The sequence below is a fragment of the Zootoca vivipara genome, chromosome 2, assembly GCF_965207765.1.
Source record: "Zootoca vivipara chromosome 2, rZooViv2.hap1.1, whole genome shotgun sequence".
Taxonomy (NCBI): domain Eukaryota; kingdom Metazoa; phylum Chordata; class Lepidosauria; order Squamata; family Lacertidae; genus Zootoca; species Zootoca vivipara.
Genome location: NC_142584.1, coordinates 40,909,190 through 40,930,186, shown reverse-complemented (window position 1 = coordinate 40,930,186; position 20,997 = coordinate 40,909,190). Strand labels below are relative to the sequence as shown.

At 44.2% G+C, this 20,997-nt stretch overlaps 1 protein-coding gene across 1 annotated transcript in view; it reads right to left on the bottom strand.

Annotated features, from left to right (window-relative positions):
* Positions 1-20,997, bottom strand: part of CACNA1A (calcium voltage-gated channel subunit alpha1 A) — a 272,529-nt gene that overhangs the window by 237,877 nt on the left and 13,655 nt on the right. Inside the window, exon 2 of the mRNA XM_088661718.1 lies at positions 12,409-12,716. Within this exon, the coding sequence (XP_088517844.1) occupies positions 12,409-12,653 (245 nt within the window). The 5' untranslated portion in view covers positions 12,654-12,716. The remainder of the gene's footprint in view (positions 1-12,408; positions 12,717-20,997) is intronic.

Sequence of the window (20,997 nt, the reverse complement as noted above, 5' to 3'; positions counted from 1 at the left end):
GCCACATGACCTGGAAGCTATACGCCGGCTCCCTCGGCCAATAATGCGAGATGAGCGCGCATTATTGGCTCCCTCGGCCAATAATGCGAGATGAGCGTGCAACCCCAGAGTCTGTCACGACTGGACCTAATAGTCAGGGGTCCCTTTACCCTTTACATATTATAAGGAAACAAGTTCTGCCTTGTTTTTGTGCATAGAAACACACACACACACACACACACTGTGTGTGTGTGTGTGTGTGTACAGTATATATATAAACACAAACATCTGCCTGACTTCCCCATAAATACTTTCCTGATTAATAGACCTTATCTGGTTAGCATGACAAGCATCTCTATGAAGCTTTGTCCCTGGGCAAAATCCCTCCATAAAGAGATTTCTCTGTACCACTTACAGGCCACTCCAGGGTCACCTGACCTCTTTTGGAGTGCCCTGTGCCTCAGACTGACGGCTGCCAGACTTGCAGTAGTATGATGTCTACGCTGCTGAAAGGGATGGAGCAAGCTTCCTGTCAGCCACCGGGAATTCAGGAGACAGGCAGCTGAAATGGGTGCAGAAGACAAGTATCATAATAAAATGGGCTTCTGGGTTTGTTTTGGGGTGTTCTCTAGGGGGATGCTGGAGCACATCAGCATAAATCAGTGAACTGGTACAGGCTACCCTAACTGGGAGATGTCAGTTGCTGAAATGAAAAGTCAAGCTGCCTCAGCCTGCTCAGTCTTCAACATTAGCCCTCATGCCAGTTACAAAGAGGACCCACTTTCTGCCCCTCTCATAGCTCTGGGTCCCCTCTCTCCCGCATGCTTTCTTTTTTAGCCCCGTAAGGCCCCATCCACCCATCCCATTGCCTGGCCTCCCCATCACTTCATCTGTCCTAACTTTCCTCCAGTCCATGCACACAGTGGCATAACTCAGTCACTACCAGTCCTTCTCTGTCCTCTTCAACCAGGCCATCCAATCATAGCAGAAGTGGGCATATGCAGCAAAAGCCTCCCAATGAGCTACAAGCGGCCAGAGGAGTAGCACTGGGAAGATAGCAACTTCCAACTGGGGTTGGTGGGGGTGGAAGGGCAGGAGATAACCTGGTGGGTCCCTATGGTCACTGCATTGGCAACTCCAGCCTTATGTGCTTGATTCCATCCCATGGAGACCAGCGAGATCTACCAAAAGAAGTCACCAAGCTATGCCTTCTGGTTTCACCCATAAAGCTACAGAGTGCCACCCAAATCTCACCTAGGTACTATAATGTTTGGGTTTTAAGGGCTGGCAATCCCAAGTCATACTCATAGCCAATAGGTCCATATTTCCCACCTATTGAGAGTTAGTCATTATTATCAGTTACCTAGGCTCCTACTTTTCCAGCTTAATCAAATTCCAAAGGCTACTGATGAGAATAGATTTAGTTATGGCCGTGTTAGAACTTATAACATCGGATGGAAAAAGAAAAGTAACAAATAAGGCCACCACATTACTGAAGCAAAGCAGGTCTGAACCTGGATGGGTAACTGCCACCTTGGGAAAGAATTAACTGATGCTCTAAGGCAATTGTTCCATCAGAGCCAAGCATTTTGACTTGCCAGACAGAATGATCCCCTCTCTCTTCCCGCTGCATGCTTTTGGGGAGGGGGGAGGGGGGACGTCCCATTGCACAAGCATCAGCCTTTGCACAGGGCTTCCACTCATTAGTTGAATCCCACCCTTGGGTTCCATAGCAAAAGGAAGACAGGAAATAAATGTAAGAAAATCAGTAAAGATAGGGAAAGTGGCACTGCAACGTGTATATCAAGTTCAATTTCTCACCATAGGTTAGCTATTGCAAAATCCACAAGATCAACTCAACTTCTCATGCAAACCACAAGCTAGTGGTTTGCTTTGTATTTGCTGCCCCATTGTTTTATTTGGTTTTGTTGTTTTAAAAAAATGGAGTACCATGAAGGTATTGGAAAGATTTCACATGAGAAAAGTGTTTTCTTTTTCAAACCTGTCACCCGAATATGTAGTGTGATGGATGCAGAGGTACTTGAAATTCCAATAAACACTGAATGAGTTTGAATTCGGGGTGAGTCGGGGGATGCATGGTTTAAATACAAATTGATACAGTGGGTTGGATTTGAAAAAGTCATACACAAGAATACACCCATTGAAATCAGTGGGCTTCAATGTCATGTTCATCCAAGAGAGCAAATTAGAGCAAATTAGATGCTCTTTCACCAACACAAGTAAGCTAGTACATAAAATATATCACTCTATCAACCCTTGCTTTTTCATGCAAAACCATTTGCAGTCGTTTGCGGTCATCAACAGCTATCAGTCAGTCAATCACCCATTTCCACCACCCTTCTGAGTGATCCCCCCTCCCCATCCCCACCCCTCCCCACCCCTTCTCTACATAAGTGCCTGGAAACTTCCATTCCACTGTATCTGAAGAAGTGTGCATGCACACGAAAGCTCATACCAAAATAAAAACTTAGTTGGTCTTTAAGGTGCTACTGAAGGAATTTTTTTTATATCACTCTATCAATTTAGAGTACGGTATATACCATTAAATTGTGTATGACCAAAGCTTGCTAGTTGAGATGCACAGTTATCAACAGCCAGAGACAGGATCCCAGGAGTCTGTGACCCCACCAATGGACCATGAGCAATCTGTTATTCTAGTCTCCGGAATGACCAGAAAACTGTACGGATTGCTTAATGGCCTCCCTGTATCAGCTCAAGAAATACCTTTGCACAGATTACTGAATCAGTTTGTGAGAGAACGTGAGTGCCACCCAGTGGGTTTGCAGGAAACTGTCAAGGAGCAAGAAGTATATTTGGGGGGAGGGGAATTATTATCTCAAACGCAAGGTCTACGCACATTCACACAACCAGGATATTCTCATTGTAACTTGCTCCACATCACAGCCTTCATGTCCCATGCTATTAAAGGCATTAAACTGCAGGGAAAACTTTTTAGCATAATGGTTGGAGCGAAGTACACGACTAGGAGGTGGCTTTTAAAGGGAGTAAACAAAACCTGGGTGGCATCAGTCATAGGAGAAGCTGGCAAAAAACCATTGCAACAACAATACTTAGACATTACCCCATGTGCTGGACATAGGAAAGCGTTTTATTGCAATGTTAATATGAAGAGAAGTGTTTTTAAAGTCCATAATGTAAACACCATGGACTTTAAAAACATGTCAACCCAGTGTGCAGCAGCTGTGGGAAAAGGCAAATTCCATGCTATGGATCATTTGGAATTGAAAATAAAAGCTGCCAATATCGCGATGCCAATACAAATCTATGGTGCACCCACATTTGAAATACTGTGTGTACAATTCTGATCACCTCATTTCAAAAAGGGTATTTTAGAATTGGAAAAAGTTCAGAAAAGGGCAACCAGAATGATAAACGGGATGGAGTGACACCCCTATGAAGAAGGTTTACAAAATTTGGGACTTTTTAGTTTAGAGAAAAGGCTAATAAGAGGGGCCTTGATAGAAATTTATAAAATTATGCATGACTTGGAGAAAGTGGATAGAGAAAAGTGTTTCTCCCTCTCTCATAGTACTAGAACTCATAGTCATCCCATGAAGCTGAATGTTTCAAGATTCAGGAGAGGCAAAAGAAAGTACAGTGGTACCTCGGTTTAAGTACACAATTGGTTCCGGAAGTCTGTACTTAACCTGAAGCGTACTTAACCTGAAGCAAACTTTCCCATGGAAAGTAATGGAAAGTGGATTAATCCATTCCAGACGGTCCGTGGAGTACTTAAACTGAAGCGTACTTAACTGAAGTATGAGTGTAATTGGTTCTGGAAGTCCGTTTTTAACCTGAAGCGTACTTAACCTGAAGCAAACTTTCCCATTGAAAGTAATGGAAAGTGGATTAATCCGTTCCAGGCGGGTCCGCGGAGTACTTAAACTGAAAGTACTCAAACCGAAGCGTACTTAAACCGAGGCATGACTGTACATATTTATGCAACACACCATTAAACCATGAATTTTGCTCCCTCCAGAGGCAGTGACAGTCACCACCTTGGAGGGCTTTAAAAGAGAATTCAGCAATTAGGCAAAGCCTCCATTTGCAGTCGTTCTGGCTGGTATGCTCGTCCTCACCATCTTCCCCTTCCCAGCTGACAGGTTAACAGGAAGCAAACAACTATAGTTGCTCTGCTGTGTCTCTCAATCCCTTGCATCTGCAAATCCTAAATCTGCCAGAGTGGAGGATGGACACACACACACACACACACACACAAAACAGAGAATAGAAAAATCTAGAAAGTTGCCAACATATGCATGCAACAGAAGGTCCAACAAGCTACCTGAGGATTACCTGTTTTACAACTGACGATGACAAACAAGGAGGAATTGTCTGAGAACACAATGACTGCAGACAGCCAGGGAAAAGCAATCAAAAAACTGTTCAACAAGGGAGGAATAAGGCCAGCAGGACAAAAGGCATGGATTTCAGAACATCATAGCTCAACAATCTTAGAAGTTGATAAGAAAAAGCACATGCATAGAAAATAAAGGCCGGGGGGGGGGGAGATATCTAGAGGGAAGTTGGCCTGGTTTGCACGCACCACTAGACAATTTTTTTAATACAATAAATTATGATTTAATGTACATGAACACTTTGTTCCTCCCCCACTCCCAACCACCACAAAGGGGAAGAAGAAACCAGAGTCTAGCTTGCTGTGACATGTGAACCCAGGCTTATGGTTTGTTTCCTCAAAACAACCACTAGAACAACAACAACAATGAGTGGTAAGCCAAAAGCAAAGAGAAACAAGCCACAAGCCTGGATTTGGACATGCAACAAGCCTGATTCTGACTTGTTTCCTCCCCTGAAAAGCAAGCAAGTGCACAGCAGCAGCAAAGCACTCAAACACACTAAACCATGGTTTACTTTAATCTATGGTTTAGCAAAGTACAAAGAAATTACAGAGTACAAAGTTGCCTATCTAAATTCCGCAATGTGAATTTCTAGATCATAGCTCCCCTGCCTTTTTGGGGCCCAGGGGCACATTTGAAAACCTAAGAAACTGCCATGGACACCACAAAAACCCATTTCACAGAAGACAAAACTGGCAGTGGTTTCCCCCACACCAGGCACCCCCAAACTTCGCCCCTCCAGATGTTTTGAACTACAATTCCTACCATCCCTGACCACTAGTCCTCTTAGCTAGGGATCATGGGAGTTGTAGGCCAAAACATCTGGAGGGCCGCAGTTTGGGGATGCCTGCCCCCACACTCTCCAGACAAGTGAAACCCCTATACATAGCCGATAATAACCCCCATTTAACAAAAAGGAAAAGCAGGCAAGACAACCCCTCCAACAAGCAGCCCAAACAGGCAAACAAAGCAGACAACATTCTCAAAGAAAGAAAAACAGACAAAATGCACAGTAAACCAACAAAAAGCAAGCAAGCAAAGCACCCTCACCTGGGGATTAGAAGCATTCTGGAGAAAAGGAGGTAAAGAGGGTTGGGTGTTTGAATATCTGTATTTTGCTTGCCTCCCAGCCAAACACCACCCATGGAAAAACAAAACCAAAGAGCTCTCCCTCCCCCTGCCAAAAAGAACAAATATAAATTGGGAGGGTCAGGGGGCCTTGACAGGCACCAAGACTGGTGTCTGAGGGCAGCAGCGCTATAGAAGAAAGAGAAGAATCCTTAGAACACATTTGTTTCTATGGGTGTCTCTTTCAATACATCTTTGGGGGCAAAAAGCCCCCAGAGAGAACGATGCTAGAATTAAGGATATGTCTGGATCTTGGCAGTGTGTGAGCACACATATGTATGTTTCGCAGGCAGGGGAGGAAACATTTCTCTTTCATCAGATGATTGTGCTTGATCTCTAGGGAGGCTTACCACTCAAGAAGCAAACCAGAAATGGCCCAGAATTTCTCCACCCTACGCTGGGCCTCACTAGCCTCCATTAGCAAAGGTAGTAACAGCCCATGCCTTGTCAAGCCCGAATAATCTGGTGATCCTAAAATATTTTGAGATCAGATCCAATGGATTTGTCCATTCCTTCCTATAACCCTGTAAAACACACACACACCTCAATCTATTTGAATAAAGATCAAGGATGCATTTCTATAGCAGTGCTGGATTCAATCCCCCATTCCACCACATATGTGTGTGTGTGTGTGTGTGTGTGTGTGTCAATGTTTACATTCAAATGGAAATTCACAGTTCACTTGGAAACTTCCTAAGGGGCATTTCAATCCTCTTGCCATTTCATATTTTGCTTAATTCATCAATCGACATTTTGCAATTTGTTACTTTGATATTTAAGTCCCAGTGTAAACTATACACATTGCAGCTCAAGTTTCTAATAATAAGTTCATGAATTATGGCTTGTCACCTAAGGAAATATTTCCAAGTCAGTTGAAATTTATCAATGTGTTCAAAAAGACTGCGGTTTGCAATCAACTAACTGCTGAGTGAAATTAAAAAGCATCTTCTCCAACAGCAATACTTTGAGCCCATCACACATATTATTATTATTTTTTTAAAAAAAACATGTTTTCTGCTCACAGAAGACAGCATTGCAAATAAAGCCTGGCCATTAGCTGTATCAATGATAGTTACAATAGTTACCATGCTTAATGTAACTGGGTCCATTTCATCACATAACTGTTCCTATCAAAATATAGAATGTGCCAAATATATAGGGTGTTATGTATTAGTGTATATAGTTTTCCCTCAGGTCCTCAGGTCCTTGACAGCTGTTTTAGGAGGGAACTTTAGGAGGGAACTTCGAATCATGTTTGATACATTGTTTGAGCCAGGCTCTATAAAAGCAGGCCAGCTCGGCAATGCAGTTCAGTTCTGTTCCAGCTTCCAAATAAAGAGCTGCTTTGGAGAGATTGCTGTGTCGTCTGCTATGCTTACCCACAACTTAACATAGAGTGTCAAATATAGAGTGTGTCTATCGTAAGAATCCACAGCATAAGGGAAGGTCCTCACTATAGTGCAGAGATAGATACCCCTTCCTGGCTGCAGTGTCACTTATCCAAAAATGTCATCAAGCATATTTATTACATTTCGGATGTGCTGAGCATCCACAATCCAAATAGGGGGGGAGTTCTCTTACGTGCTGCCAGTGGGGGGAAATGCTGGTGGTAAGGATGCAAAATGCTTTTGGTATAGCATTCACAACGGGGAACAGGAAATCCTCTACTGTTACACAAGCAAATCACCAAGCCATTCCAACTTCAGTTGCGAGTGTAGACCTTTTAACCACCCTCTGAAATAAATTCAGTCAAGACTCAAATTTTTGGTTTGGTTTTTGGCAGAATTTGGGCCACAACTTTATTGATTACAATCAGGTGAGTGGTTGCATAGGCTCTGGTTCGACTATCTCCCTGCACCCTTGCGGGCAGGGCTGACCCTGGGCACCAACTATAGGTCAGCCTCAGGTGAACACCTGGGACAGTGAAAGCAGGAGCCCTGGATGTCCCCTGGACTCAGGCTCAACCGCTCACAGGGTTGACCGACCAATGAGTCCGTGGATTCCTTTAGCGGAATACCCAACACATAGGGATGGCGAGACCCTTCTGCCACCCCTATCACCTGAACCAGAGCCTATCCGCAACCTTACAAGTTGTGACGATTTGCTATGCGGCAGGCGAATCCCAAGTGGCACCAGCCAAGTGGGGAAAATTCCTGCCGTGCCCCTGTGCCAACGAGAGACAACACAGGACAGCAGAGCAAGGTCAAGCGCAAGCCCTAAATATAGGGAGAGGTGGGCAGGTGTTCCGATGCACTGAGCCCAAAAGAGGAAGCTCGGGGACATGTGCATGGGCTTAAACAGATGTCCCTCGATCGATTTAGCTGGCATCCCATTGGTCAGATTGCACCCAGGATCGAGGGACCTCCAATAGGGTGTTGTGGCCACCCAAACGTTCCCACCCACAACACAGGGTACGGTTGCCAGGTACCACCACAGCATGTGCCCTCTTGTTAGGGAGGACCCAATTTGTGCAAACATTTCATATGTCCCACAAGCTGTTTTTAAAGTGCAAATCTGAAAAGCACTATCCGTTTCAGATCTGGATGGCATGGTGTTCAGGAAATCCCTGTGCTAAAACACTATGCCAAGGCAGAGAGACAGAAGCATTCTCTGCTCAGTTGACATCCATGCTCTCGGTCTATCCCCACCCACACATTATGCAAGAAATCCCTGTACGTGGCTATGGAGTACCAACTGCATCGCAGCCTCACAATGGTTGTCACTGCAGCTTTCTCCAGTGCCAGCTGAGTCCCACATTACAGCAGGGTGTTGTTGTTGTTTTGTCTCACTCCCCAGCAAGGGGGTGTCCCTTTCCCTCAATTTTGATCCTCCCCACCCCCAGGCAAGCCGGCTGAGCCCTCAGTAAAACTATAGTCCTCTGCTAGAGATAACAGCGTTTCCAAGGCAACAAGATGGGATTTTCTTGGAGGCAGCAAAAAAGGAAATGGCTTGGAAAGAAAATGAGGGAGTGCGGGGGTGTTGGGGAGCGCCAGTGTCAATATTAACTTGGGGCTTCTGGCTCAGATGGGGGGTTCCTCCACAATAGGCTTCCAAGAAGCAAGGTGGGCCCTTAGTTTCCCAGGATTTGGCCCTTTGTGCAACAATCAGATCGGACTAAGTTCCCTTTTTATCAGGGGAAGGGTAGCCCTGTTAGTGAGAGCCAAACTATGTGTGCTCTGTGTTATTCTCATGTTTAAGCCAGCATGTTTAACCTGGCTGATTGGAGATGAGCAGGCATGAGACCCTGATCTAGAACACAATCTTGATCTCAACTGGGTGGTCCTTGCCTTTTTGAATTTTTTTACCGCCTGGCTGGTGCTGTTTACAGTAAACAGCACTTGGGGAGGCAAAAAGCAGCCAGGAGGGAGTGGTTTTCAGCAGGGGGAGGAAGTATAAAGCCTCAGAGACACATTCCAGATTTGGGGGGGGGGCACTGCAACTTTTTCTTCAAAAAATCTAGGACTACGATTGTTGTATAAACACATGACTAACATCACACATAGCTTGGCACTACGTCTCCCTAGCCAAAAGGAGCTCGGAGTGAAAATACCCTTTTGTCTTTCCTGGCCACTGGTAACCAAACAGGGCTTGGGCAGTAGGGATAAATCTTCACAGCAATGCTTTTCTAAACAGCAAAGTAATGTGACCCCACTGGCCTACCTCCTTTGACTTTGCAGCAATGATAAGTCACCTCCCTAACACCCAGATTTTCACCAACAAGCCTATCAAGTCTTCTCTCTCACGTACTTATCTATAGCATCCTTTATAGGGACACGGGTGGCGCTGTGGCAAAAACCACTGAGCCTCTTGGGTTTGCCGATCAAAAGGTCAGGATTTCAAATCCATGCGACGGGGTGAACTACTGTTGCTGTGTCCCAGCTTCTGCCAACCTAGCAGTTCAAAAGCACACCAGTAGAAGTAGATAAATAGGTAGCGCTGCGGCGGGAAAGTAAATGGCATTTAATAATAATAATAATAATAATAATAATAATAATAATAATTTATTATTTATACCCCGCCCATCTGGCTGGGTTTCCCCAGCCACTCTGGGCGGCTTCCAACAGAAAAATGAAATAAAATAATCTATTAAACATTAAAAGCCTCCCTAAACAGGGCTGCCTTCAGATGTCTTCTAACAATCTGGTAGCTGTTTTTCTCTTTGACATCTGATGGGAGGGCATTCCACAGGGCGGGCGCCACTACCGAGAAGGCCCTCTGCCTGGTTCCCTGTAACTTGGCTTCTTGCAACGAGGGAACCGCCAGAAGGCCCTCAGTACTGGACCTCAGTGTCCGGGCAGAACGATGGGGGTGGAGACGCTCCTTCCTTGCACTCTAGCTTCCGTCATGGTGTCCCATTGTGCCAGAAGCGGTTTAGTCATACTGGCCACATGACCCGGAAAGGTGTCTGTGGACAAACGCTGACTCCCTCGGCCTGAAGCGAGATGAGCGCCATACCCCATAGTCACCTTTGACTGGAGCAGGCTTCCTCAACCTCAGCCCTCCAGATGTTTCGAGATTACAATTCCCATCATCCCTGACCACTGGTCCTGCTAGCTAGGGGTCATGGGAGTTGTAGGCCAAAAACATCTGGAGGGCCAAGGTTGAGGAAGCCTGGACTGGAGTTAATCCTCCAGGGATCCTTTACCTTTTACCTATAGCATCCTTATAATTACCCTGAAGGTCAATTAATCTCTAAAGCCACAGAAGCTGCTTGAGCTGCTGGAATTGTACAGCTGTATAAAAATCAGAAATTTGGGTTATGTTCTGTAGGGGGAAATTGTGCCTTCCCAAGTAAGACACCTCCATTGACAGTGGGAATTCTGCCATGTCTACTCTGGTCCCCAAACTCTTCTATCAGCCACATGGACAATAGAAGACTAGAATGAACTGAAATATGCAATGGACAGGTGCATTGTAGGAAACATGTGACCCCTGTGCAAATATGTTCGAAGGAGTACAGGTCTAGCCATGCTCTCCCTTGCTTTGGGCATTTTTTTCTGGTCACATGTGTTACATGGCCTGCAACAGGAAAAATATCTGCCTCCCCCAGATTCTCCCAGGATGGCCAGACCACTTATCTTCAACTGGTGGATCAGATTCAGGACCCAGAACTGGCTTTCATTGACCTAAAGTAGGTTGTACTAACATTACTCCTGCCATCCTAGTAAATGATACTTAAGAATCCTGCCTAGACTATAGTCTGTACGTAAACTGAGTATTAGTGATTCAAAAACCCATAGGTAATGTTTGCAGTCAGTTTGTAAACTTTTTTTTAATTTTAAAATAAACTTTATTGAGATTAAAATATATATACAAAATCTGAACAACTAAACAAGATAGAAAATTAAACAAAACAATACTAACAAAACTCAAATAATAAATAATATTGATTAATCAGATAACAAAGCAAAGAAATAATAATTACAGATTAATACAAACTTAGGTTTGTAATGTAAACTTAAAGGCTCTGCTTTTTCTCTTTAAAAAAATGTTTAGGGGAATTCTCATTTTCCTACTCATATTGAAATACTGCCCCTCAATGAGGCCAAACTTGGATTCACAAAATGTTTAGGGGTATGCATACCCCTGTGTCCCCCCTAAAAGACCAACAGGTTAATTGTGGCAAATACTATTGTAGACGCAGATGGCGCTGTGGGTTAAACCACAGAGCCTAGGGGTTGCCGATCAGAAGGTCGGCGGTTCGAATCCCTGCGACGGGGTGAGCTCCCGTTGCTCGGTCCCTGCTCCTGCCCACCTAGCATTTCGAAAGCACGTCAAAGTGCAAGTAGATAAATAGGTACCGCTGCAGCGGGAAGGTAAACGGCGTTTCTGTGCGCTACTCTGGTTCACCAGAAGTGGCTTTGTCATGCTGGCCACATGACCTGGAAGCTGTACGCCAGCTCCCTTGGCCAATAATGTGAGATGAGCGCTGCAACCCCAGAGTCGATCATGACTGGACCTAATGGTCAGGGGTCCCTTTACTATTGTAGAGCCCACTTCATCAGAAATATAATAATAATAATAATAATAATAATAATAATAATAATAATAAGTCATTATTTATACCCCGCCCATCTGGCTGGGTTTCCCCAGTCACTCTGGGTGGCTTCCAACAAAAGATTAAAAATACATTAAAACATCAGTCATTAAAAACTTGCCTTCAGAAACTTACAGAAGCCTGTTTGCTCGTTAATCACTGCAACTCTTTGAAAGCCCAGATGTCTGGCTGTGTAGCTTCATTGTCTCATTTATTACACGCATGTACTAATGTGTCCTTGAACTATGCAGAAATGGTGTGTCTTGCAATACTACTGGTATGCATAACTTAGGGTACAATCTTGTACGTGGCATTCTTGGGGAGCCCCACTGAACTAAATGGGAATGGGGCTTACTTCAGAGCTCATATGCATGCACTACTCTTAAAACCAACAGCACAAGCCACCAGAAGCGCAGAATGTCAAGATCTCAGTACACCCTATTTCAAAGGAACAAACATAGCAGAGTTATAGGAATAGGGTTTAGTCCCCAATACAGTACCAGAGCTAGATTCAACGAGCAGAAATCTTGGGAAGCATCAGAACACCAGCAACAAAGGAGAGAATGAAGAACATGTCTTCTCGCTCTCTGGACAAGGGCTGTTGGTACAGACTGACACGAATCAGCAGAACAATGAAGAAGTCACAAATAGGTGGAAGATCAAGGTAATAAAGGGAAGGGAAAGTTAAGAGGTCTGGCAGGGGCTGGAAGTGTGTGCCTAGCAATGGAGTATGGAAAGGACAGACCTGGGGAGCTCTCCAGCGAGGAGAGGGAGGAGGCAGGCAGTAAGTGGCATGGCTTCAGGCCTACTTGAGAGAAACTCAGGAACAGCTACAGCTCAACAACAGAATCTGAGCATACTCACTCCCACTCCTTCCGCTGTGCCTGGGGTGTGTTGTGGATCTTGTGGGCCTGATGAGCCATGATGATGTCACGGTGATCCACCACTCCTCCACGCCGCTTGTACGAGAGGGGCTCCTGGCCCATGTAGTGGTACCAGCTGCCAAGGAAAGGGTACTCGGGGCTGGTAGGCCCACGCCCATCGTGCACTGCTTCATAGTAGCTGGGAGGGGACAAAAGGGATGCTCGGACCACAGCACGCCTCGCCATCCATGGGACTTGGGTGGAGACCCCAGAGGTTTCTGCCTGGCTGGCTGCCCGCCCAAGGGGTAGCTGTGGACACAGAACACAAGGGGAGAAAAGAAAAAGTGAAACAGATTGGCAAGATAGAGTGGTTGCCTAGAAATATAGGCTCTCTTTTTTCAAACTGGCTCACTCAAAGCAATTCCACCCAAGTCCCTGGCTGCTTCAGAACACTCCCTTAATTTGATAGGAGAAGCTATCCATCCACTTCTAAGGTAATAAATTAAGGAGTTGTGAATGAACAAAGCTGTTTCTTCTCAGCGGGCAGAGTTTGGTTTATATGTGGAATAACGTTAAGGAATTCTCCCAATTCCAGGTGCTTGTCCGTGTTAGCCTTGTACGGCTGACAGGAGGGAAGCTGGAAAGAGTGGGGAGGTCAGAATGAGAAGGCCGAGAGGATTCTGGGTTTTGTCTTCAGAGCTGGATGGCAATTGGGTTTTTTGTTCTTTTGTTTGTTTGTTTGTTTGTAGCCCTTGGGAGATTTTGTACAGCAACTAAAAATAAACAAAAGATAATTAGGCCCCGAGGGGATTTCTATTGCCAGTACAAACCCAACATCAGGCCCTAGACTGTCTCTTAGCTTGCTTTGAAAAAAAACAACAAGCACCCAGCCCCAAACCACATACAGTACTGCCATCTCACCCAGGCATTGCAGCACCTGCCATAGTTGTATAGATAAGTATTGGCCACAAGAGGGCACTCTCATCACCAAGAAATAATAAAACACAGCAAAGGGAATCAACTTTTTCAGAGGGAAAGCTAGCTTAGCAAAAAAACTACTTGGTCATCCCTGCTAGCTCCAAATCCTACCCAATACAGCACTGCGCTCCATCGTCATTATCTACTTTACCACTTTGGCTCTTTAAAGCCTATTGACTTCTTTCCCTCCCACCTCATGGCTTTCAAAATTAACCTTTATATCATTGCATTTTGTACGTTTTCCAGTTCTAATTACACTCATTACAAAATGGCTCAAAATTTAAATAAAGATAGAAAGATAGAAAATTTCTCATTGCAAGTCTTCAGACAACCCTGCTAGTGATGTTTATTGCTTACAGTAATCTTTCAAATATCGTATAAATTTACTCCACTCCTTTTGGAATACTTGATCACGCTGGTTTTGGATTTTTCCTGTCGGCTTCGCCAGTTCTGCAAAGTCCATCATCTTCATCTGACTGCCACTCTTCTTTCGTTGAAGGCACTACCTGCAGTGCTTTAGCTTAGTGCCTTTGACTATCCCACCGTCAGAAGGAAAGTCTGACAAGCTGTTCTACTTACAGCTCTGCCTTCAAAATTTATTTCGTCTCCTGATACTTTACACTGTTCTCTTTTCATTAGTTTCCCTGAGTCCCACGACAACACAAGCCAATGATCTGAAATGCCAGCGTTCCGGCAAGCTATTCCCTCCAAGAAGGGCACTGAGGGCTGTATCCAACAATGTTGCCCCATTAGTGCAAGGGTTTCCTCCTGTGCAATGGGACTTCCTCTCCCTCTGCTCTCCTCCATCCCAAATATACTCTGGAGAGTTAGGGGAAGGGGAACAAATTGGGGGCAGTACACAAGGAGAGGAAGTGCTGTTGTGCAGCAGACAGCCCAGTAGCTAACTTGCAACCAATGATTTTTGTTTTTCAACAGCAGCATAGTATAATGGTGGTCGTCTGCCTCAATAAGCAGTCAAGCTGTCACACTTTGCACTTGCTGCAGTTTCTGGGTCAGTCTCAAGGGCAGCCCCACATAGGGTGCATTGCAATCATTGAGTCTAGAGAGGTTACCATCACATGGACGACAATGGCCAGGCTACCCTGGTCCAGGAATAGTGATAGTCTCTTATCAGCTGAAGCTGGCAAAAAAAAAACAAATTCTTTTTTTTTATAATGTATTTATTAAGGATTTTCTCAAATTCAATGAGATCACCTGGGCCTCTAGTGACAGAGATGGATAGAGGAGCAGCTGCATAGAATTGTAGAGTTGGAAGGGCCCTAAAGGATCATCTACTCCAACCCTCTGAAAATGCAGGAATTACAGCTAAGGAATCCTTGACAGTACAATCCCATCCAAAACAGGCAATTGACCGCTTATCTCGACCTGGGGATCTTGCCAGGATTCACGAGTCAGTTTGCTGGCCCTCATCCTGCCCACCAGCAAATTCAGGCACCATACCAGAGATTGCATGGCCTCTCCTGATCCAGATGTTACAGAGAAATAGAACTGGGTATCACCACTGTACTGATGACACCTCGCCCCAAATCTCCGTGTAGAAGAGAGAATTTCAGTAGCCACAGCACAACAATTATGGGTGTGGGAGTACTGTCCTCTTTGCCATGTGGCCACCCAGATTTCACATCCCTGTTCTCTGAAAATTGTGGATACTCTCTCTTGCCACTTCACCACTCACCCAACTGTGACTTTCTTCATTTTTTGGTCAATTTCAGAATAGTTTCCTGCCTTCAGAATAGTTTACTCAGCATCTCTCTCATATAGCTGAGAGGGGGGTGATCTGACTATAGCACATCTCACCATCCATAGCGTTTGGCAGAGGTTTCAAAGGTTTCTCTTCTACCATCCTCTCTCTCAGATCTATAAAGCTTTCTTCTTAGTCCTCTATGTCTACACCCCTATTGCTGGGTGGGGAAGTCCAGCAACATATCAGAATCTATGCATAAATTCACCTATGCCTAAAATATAAATCTTCTGTCTCGCCCACAACCTCTTATCAATAACGTTGTTAAAGTGTCCCCTTGATTTCTCCCTCTCTTTTAAATCCAGTCAGCTGACAAACCCTGCTCTTTCCTTTCCACAATATCTATTTTTTTCTTTTATTCATACGGAGCATTAATACCCCACTCTTCAGCCAAAATGGCTCCGTGAGTGGCTTACGTGCAATTAATTAAAACAAGGCAGGCCCTGCCCGCACGTTATGGGTTGCGTTAAGAAAAACACAACCCATAACGGAGGGAAGGGTGGGGGAGAAATCAAACTCAAGCACCAATTCTCAAACAATTGTTCTTCTAATGGCCAAGTTGGCACAATTCAAGAATAGGAGGTGCCTGATTGATGGAGCTGGGCTTTTGGCCCTGCTTCCTAGCTCTCCCACTGAGGCAGTCCGGCAGAAGGACTGCCCACAGGTGACACTTGCGGGAGAGAAAGCCCGATGGAGCTGGCCTTCCACAGCAGAGCTGAGGGAGGAGTGTGCTCTTCTTCCCTTCTCATCTGTCCTGTTGACAGAATGGCTGCTCCCAGTTGACAGCAATATTACCAAGGCTTGCTCTTCCATTTCCATCTCAACTACCCCAACTCTGGCTTGCATTTCCCCCTCCCTCTGCTTTCCCAATCCACTGTACATGGTCCTAAGAAACCAGGCCGAATGTTCATTGGTGCATGTCACCAGCTGCGCAAGGGAAGCTGATATTTTATCTTCATGTTAATTAAAAGGAAGCTCGGAGATGAGCATTTGTCCCACTAGTCCTTTATCTTCAAAGAGAGGAAAACACAATGTTGGCTTTGATTTTATTTTTATTTTAAAGAATCGTATCTGAATGGTTGAAAGTGCCCATTGTTGGGGCTGAGAGACATAATGCTGCTGAGATACTGGTGGTTGGGGGGGGGGGGGAATAAACAGTCAGAGAGCAAGAAGCACAGGTGGAAATATTCTTGGAACTGATGACCGAAAATCCAGTTAGGATTTTGTACCCTAAATTAATCCAAAAGAATCGATATACTGTTGGTTGATAACAGTATGATAATTTAAATAATTGTCCTGGATGTATTTCAAAATGCTGCTTTTCTTTTCAGTAAATATACATATACATATTTACAGGGCCGTCTTAAGCATGCCCGGCGCCCTACCGCCGTGGTGCGACAGATCCCTTTGGCGCCCCTCCCCGCCCCATTTCCCAGCGCGGCAGGTGGGCGGGTGGGCACCGCGCGCAGCGTGGCTGCACTGCGCCACCCAGCCTGCTGTAGGGTCGGCCCTGGGCCAGGGGGCGCTGCCAGCCCCGTTGCGATGCCCCTGCGTGCGGCAGAGGCAGCCCCAGGCCCGCGCGCCTCCGGAGAGCGGCCTGAAGCCACTGAACCGCGGAGGCGCGCCTGGGGCAGCCTCAGCCGCGCCTCTCAGCAGGCGCAGCGGCGCCCCTGGTGGTCTGGCGCCCCGCGCCACCGGGGGCGAGCCTAGAGTCGGCCCTGTATATTTACACTCGAATAATAATTCTAGTGGTGGCAGCAGTAACTGAAGGGAACTGTTTAGGGAAGTTTTTAAAGTTTGATGCTGTATTGTTTTTAATATTCAGTTGGAAGCCGCCCAGAGTGACTGGGAAAACCCAGCCAGATGGGTGGGGTATAAATAATAAATTATTATTATATTATCCTGAACTATTCTAGTTCTAGTTCTATTCTAGAACAACTAACTGTGAGAATATTAAGAAACTTGCATGAATCAGCGCAGATGCTACCATGCATTATTATGAAGATTTTTTTTGTGCTTGTCGTTTACAACTGTCCAGTCTGCTTTATGCACTTACTGTATCAAAACTATTATTAAGAATCCTTCCTTACACTGTATTCCCTTTTCCCTACAATCCAAGGTTCTAGCTCTGCCATTTTACTCGCTCTCATGTCTCTTTCTCTCTTAGTCCCCTTCTCCTCACTCTCCATCCTTAAAACTCCCTTTTTGATTTCACCACAAAGGACACTTTCACAGGAGACACCAAAACAGCTATAGCAATGCTGTATGCTTCCCTAACCACTTACACCCCACAAATGAGGCACCAAGATGTCTTTGGGTGCCTGTGATAACAAATCCAGATGGGCTCCCTCAGTAAAATAAACATATATGCTATGTATACAAGCACAATATAGCCACTTGGATTTCACTTGGATTGGACCATGGATTTCAGTGGAAGAGATTTATCCTTCACCAGATTATGCCCATGAATAAAATCAAACCTGTGACAGTTGTGACTTTCCTAAGCCTCAATTTTTTCCACCTGACACAGCAGTCCCACTATACTTCATAACAGGGCTAGTCTTGGTTACATGTCAAAGAAGAGATCCTGGGTGGTTTGATGTTCTGTAATTGCACTAATAGACCCAAAGAGAAAACATGCACCTTCCAGCTCACATAAATTAAACAGCCATATAGTTAGAGACTTGTCATTCAAATTTTTAAAGTTGTTGTTTCTACATTAGATACCGTGGGTTTCTTTTAAGTACATTTGGGGGACATACAAGTTCTCTGTGTCACTTAAGAACACTTTAATGTGTTACACACAACAAGCAAGTCCTACAAGTTGAATGGGACTTGCTTTCTGGTAACAGAGCAACCCTGACCGTGGCCAGGCAGCAATGGGACAAGGTGCCAATCCAGATCTTTCTCCCCGCCCCCTCCAGTTGTTCATGTTGTAGAGCTTCCCCTCGTCCCTTCTTCCTTGGTGCCATTTTGGGGTTTGCACTAGGAAACGAAGCACTAGGGTTCACAATCCACATTAAGCCAATATATGAATGGGCCCCAAGAATGCATCTCATCTTCCTGTGGCACCCCCACCTACCTTGGATAAAAGCACAAATCTTTGACAAGGAGGGATGGGGGGGGGGAGATGCTGTTTAATCTCTGTTGCTATACACCCCTTTCAGCATTCATGAACCAGACCATTCCAAACCTTGTGTAGCTGGATAGAGTAGAGTGTTCGCTTTACAATGAGAAGGTATCCCAAATACAGACCCAAGCCAGCCAATTCCTCTGTTACAGAAATGGATTTGTACTGGCTGAGGTCCAGTCTCAAAATATATTCTTTTATTTACGAAATAATGGCACATGATTGCACATGGAAGCAGTTGCTTTCCAAAGAAAATCTTACAGCCTTATGCAGGTTCAGGAATGACCATATTGTTGACAAAAATCTGTGACCTGTGGGTCATGATAGCCCATAAAAACTATACCCAAGTTCAATTCAGTGTTAGATCCTCTGCTACTTTTACTAAACACCATTACTGTTGCCAAAACTCATTATGCCAAAAACTGGAGGAAAATTAAAATTCCACCTTTGAAAGAAAAACATTTGAAAATGCATGCAATTTACCTTGTGAATTAGCTAGTTTTGTGTTGGTAGCAAGTCTATCAACTACTGGATGCTTTCGTAATAAAGTAACAACAGCAGCCCTTAAAATAATCCCAAACCCACAAATATATTTTACAACATGCGCTACTGTGTTTGTACAACCTTTTGAAATGGTATTTACCCGCCCCACTTTTCCTGACAGATGTGATTTATCATTAAATTAGAAGGTTAATCATAAATTATTTTTTTAAAAAAAATAATTAAATTAATAACTTGTCTTCTTATTTAAAATAAAAACACTCCTGAGTACCAGGTCTTGAATCCCATTCCTTACTCCCCAGAATTGCCCATCTTCTGGCTAAATCTTCTCTTTTCCCTTTGCAAATCATGCCTATGTTTAGGAGGGGATAAGGAAGACATGTACAACAACAGCAGTGGAACAGCTGCTGTGGCCCAGGAAACAGATCTGAGGTCACAGCAATAGAATGAGCATTAATAAGGCCTAAGCAAACAGTGTTATCTGGAGTTCCAGCTGCAGCGTAAGGTGTAAGTACCTGGCACATACTCAAAACAAACCCTCAACAGCTTCTATGCCATGTGTGTAATGGTCCGTAAACAGCTCTAAAAGAGAGGAGGAGCAAAGCACTATTTACCTCACCAAGAAGCACAGAAAAGTTAACTCATGGAAAAGGGATTTGATAGGAGAACTGAAGTAGTTAGAAGCAGCATTATCAGAAAAACAGATGGGGGAAGAAAGCCAGCAATATATTTATTTTTTGCACTGAACAAGTGAGACAATACCTTTATTGCGGTCAATTAAGGTTTAAATGTTAGATAAAAGCCTTTAGAGGACACTTACTTAGATATTCTAAAGATGAAATAGGCAAGTAAATCAATACACATCATCAGTTCTTCCCTTTTCATCATCTCCTCATTCAAAAGCTCATTCCCAGCATTTTATACCTTAATTTGTTGTGCACAATGCACTTTACAGACTAAAGTCCAAACAGCCCAACTCCACAAAAAGTGGGGTCTCATTCCAGATCAGGGCCATGGTCTTTTGCAAACTGCCCTCCCAAGCTGCTAATTTCCCAGAAGGCGTTGTTTACTGCAAATAGCTTATTAAGGGGCAAATAGAAATTGGAGAGGGGGGGTTATTGGCAGAAAAAGAGTCAAGGCAGGAAAGCATTACCCCCCCCCCCACTTCCTGCACACCATTTTCCTGATATAAAAATAAAACATAGCCAGTGCTAAGTACAATTTTTACAATGTGTGATAAACACTAGCATGCATTTTGCCTCCTAATATAAACAAAAAATGACAGATTGCTCATCAGAAGAGCATGTAGCCTAAATGCTGGTGGAGGGAGACAAAGAGTAGGAAAGAGATTGAAAATGGTAACAAGGGAAGACTAGAAATGGAATGATGGTGGAGACATAGGAGCTGCATAAGTTTATGAGGTGTGGAAAAAGATTTTTCTTCCTCTCTCTTTTAATACTAGAAGCCAGGTCCATCCAGTGAAACTGAAAATGGGACAGACAAAATAAAGTATTTATTCAAAGAGCACATGGTTAAAACTATGGCATTTGAACCCACTAGATGCAGTGATGGTCACCCTTTTGGACAGCTTTATAATTTAGATAAATTCATGGAGGAGAAGGATAGTAGTCATTAAACCTATGTACTTCATTTTGTGCTGGAGGCACCATGCCTTTGAATACTTTGAATGCTTGGAATCACAAATGAGGACAGAGAGAGTTCAATTGTACAAGTCTGGGAATTCTAAAAGATAGTTTATCCATTAGTCCTTGCAAATGAAAACATGTCAGTCAGTAATTTCAGTAAATTCTGGCTTACTAGTGTCTCTTCTTGTCTTTAAAGAAAAACTAAAGAGGAGTAACTGGACATAGAACTGTCAGTTAAGTTGCATACTATTTTAGCATGAAAAATCCACAGGTAAATGCTTCCTAAATAATTGATGGTGATAGTATAACTGCTAATTCAAACTACTTAAAAAAAATCCTTCCAGTATCACCTTAGAGACCAACTAAGTTTGTCATTGGTATGAGCTTTCGTGTGCATGGACACTTCTTCATCTGAAGTGAAGTGTGCATGCACACGAAAGCTCATACCAATGACAAACTTAGTTGGTCTCTAAGGTGATACTGGAAGGAATTTTTTTTTATATTGTTTCGACTACGGCAGACCAACACAGCTACCTACCTGTAACTCAAACTACTTAGCACCCATTATTGCCC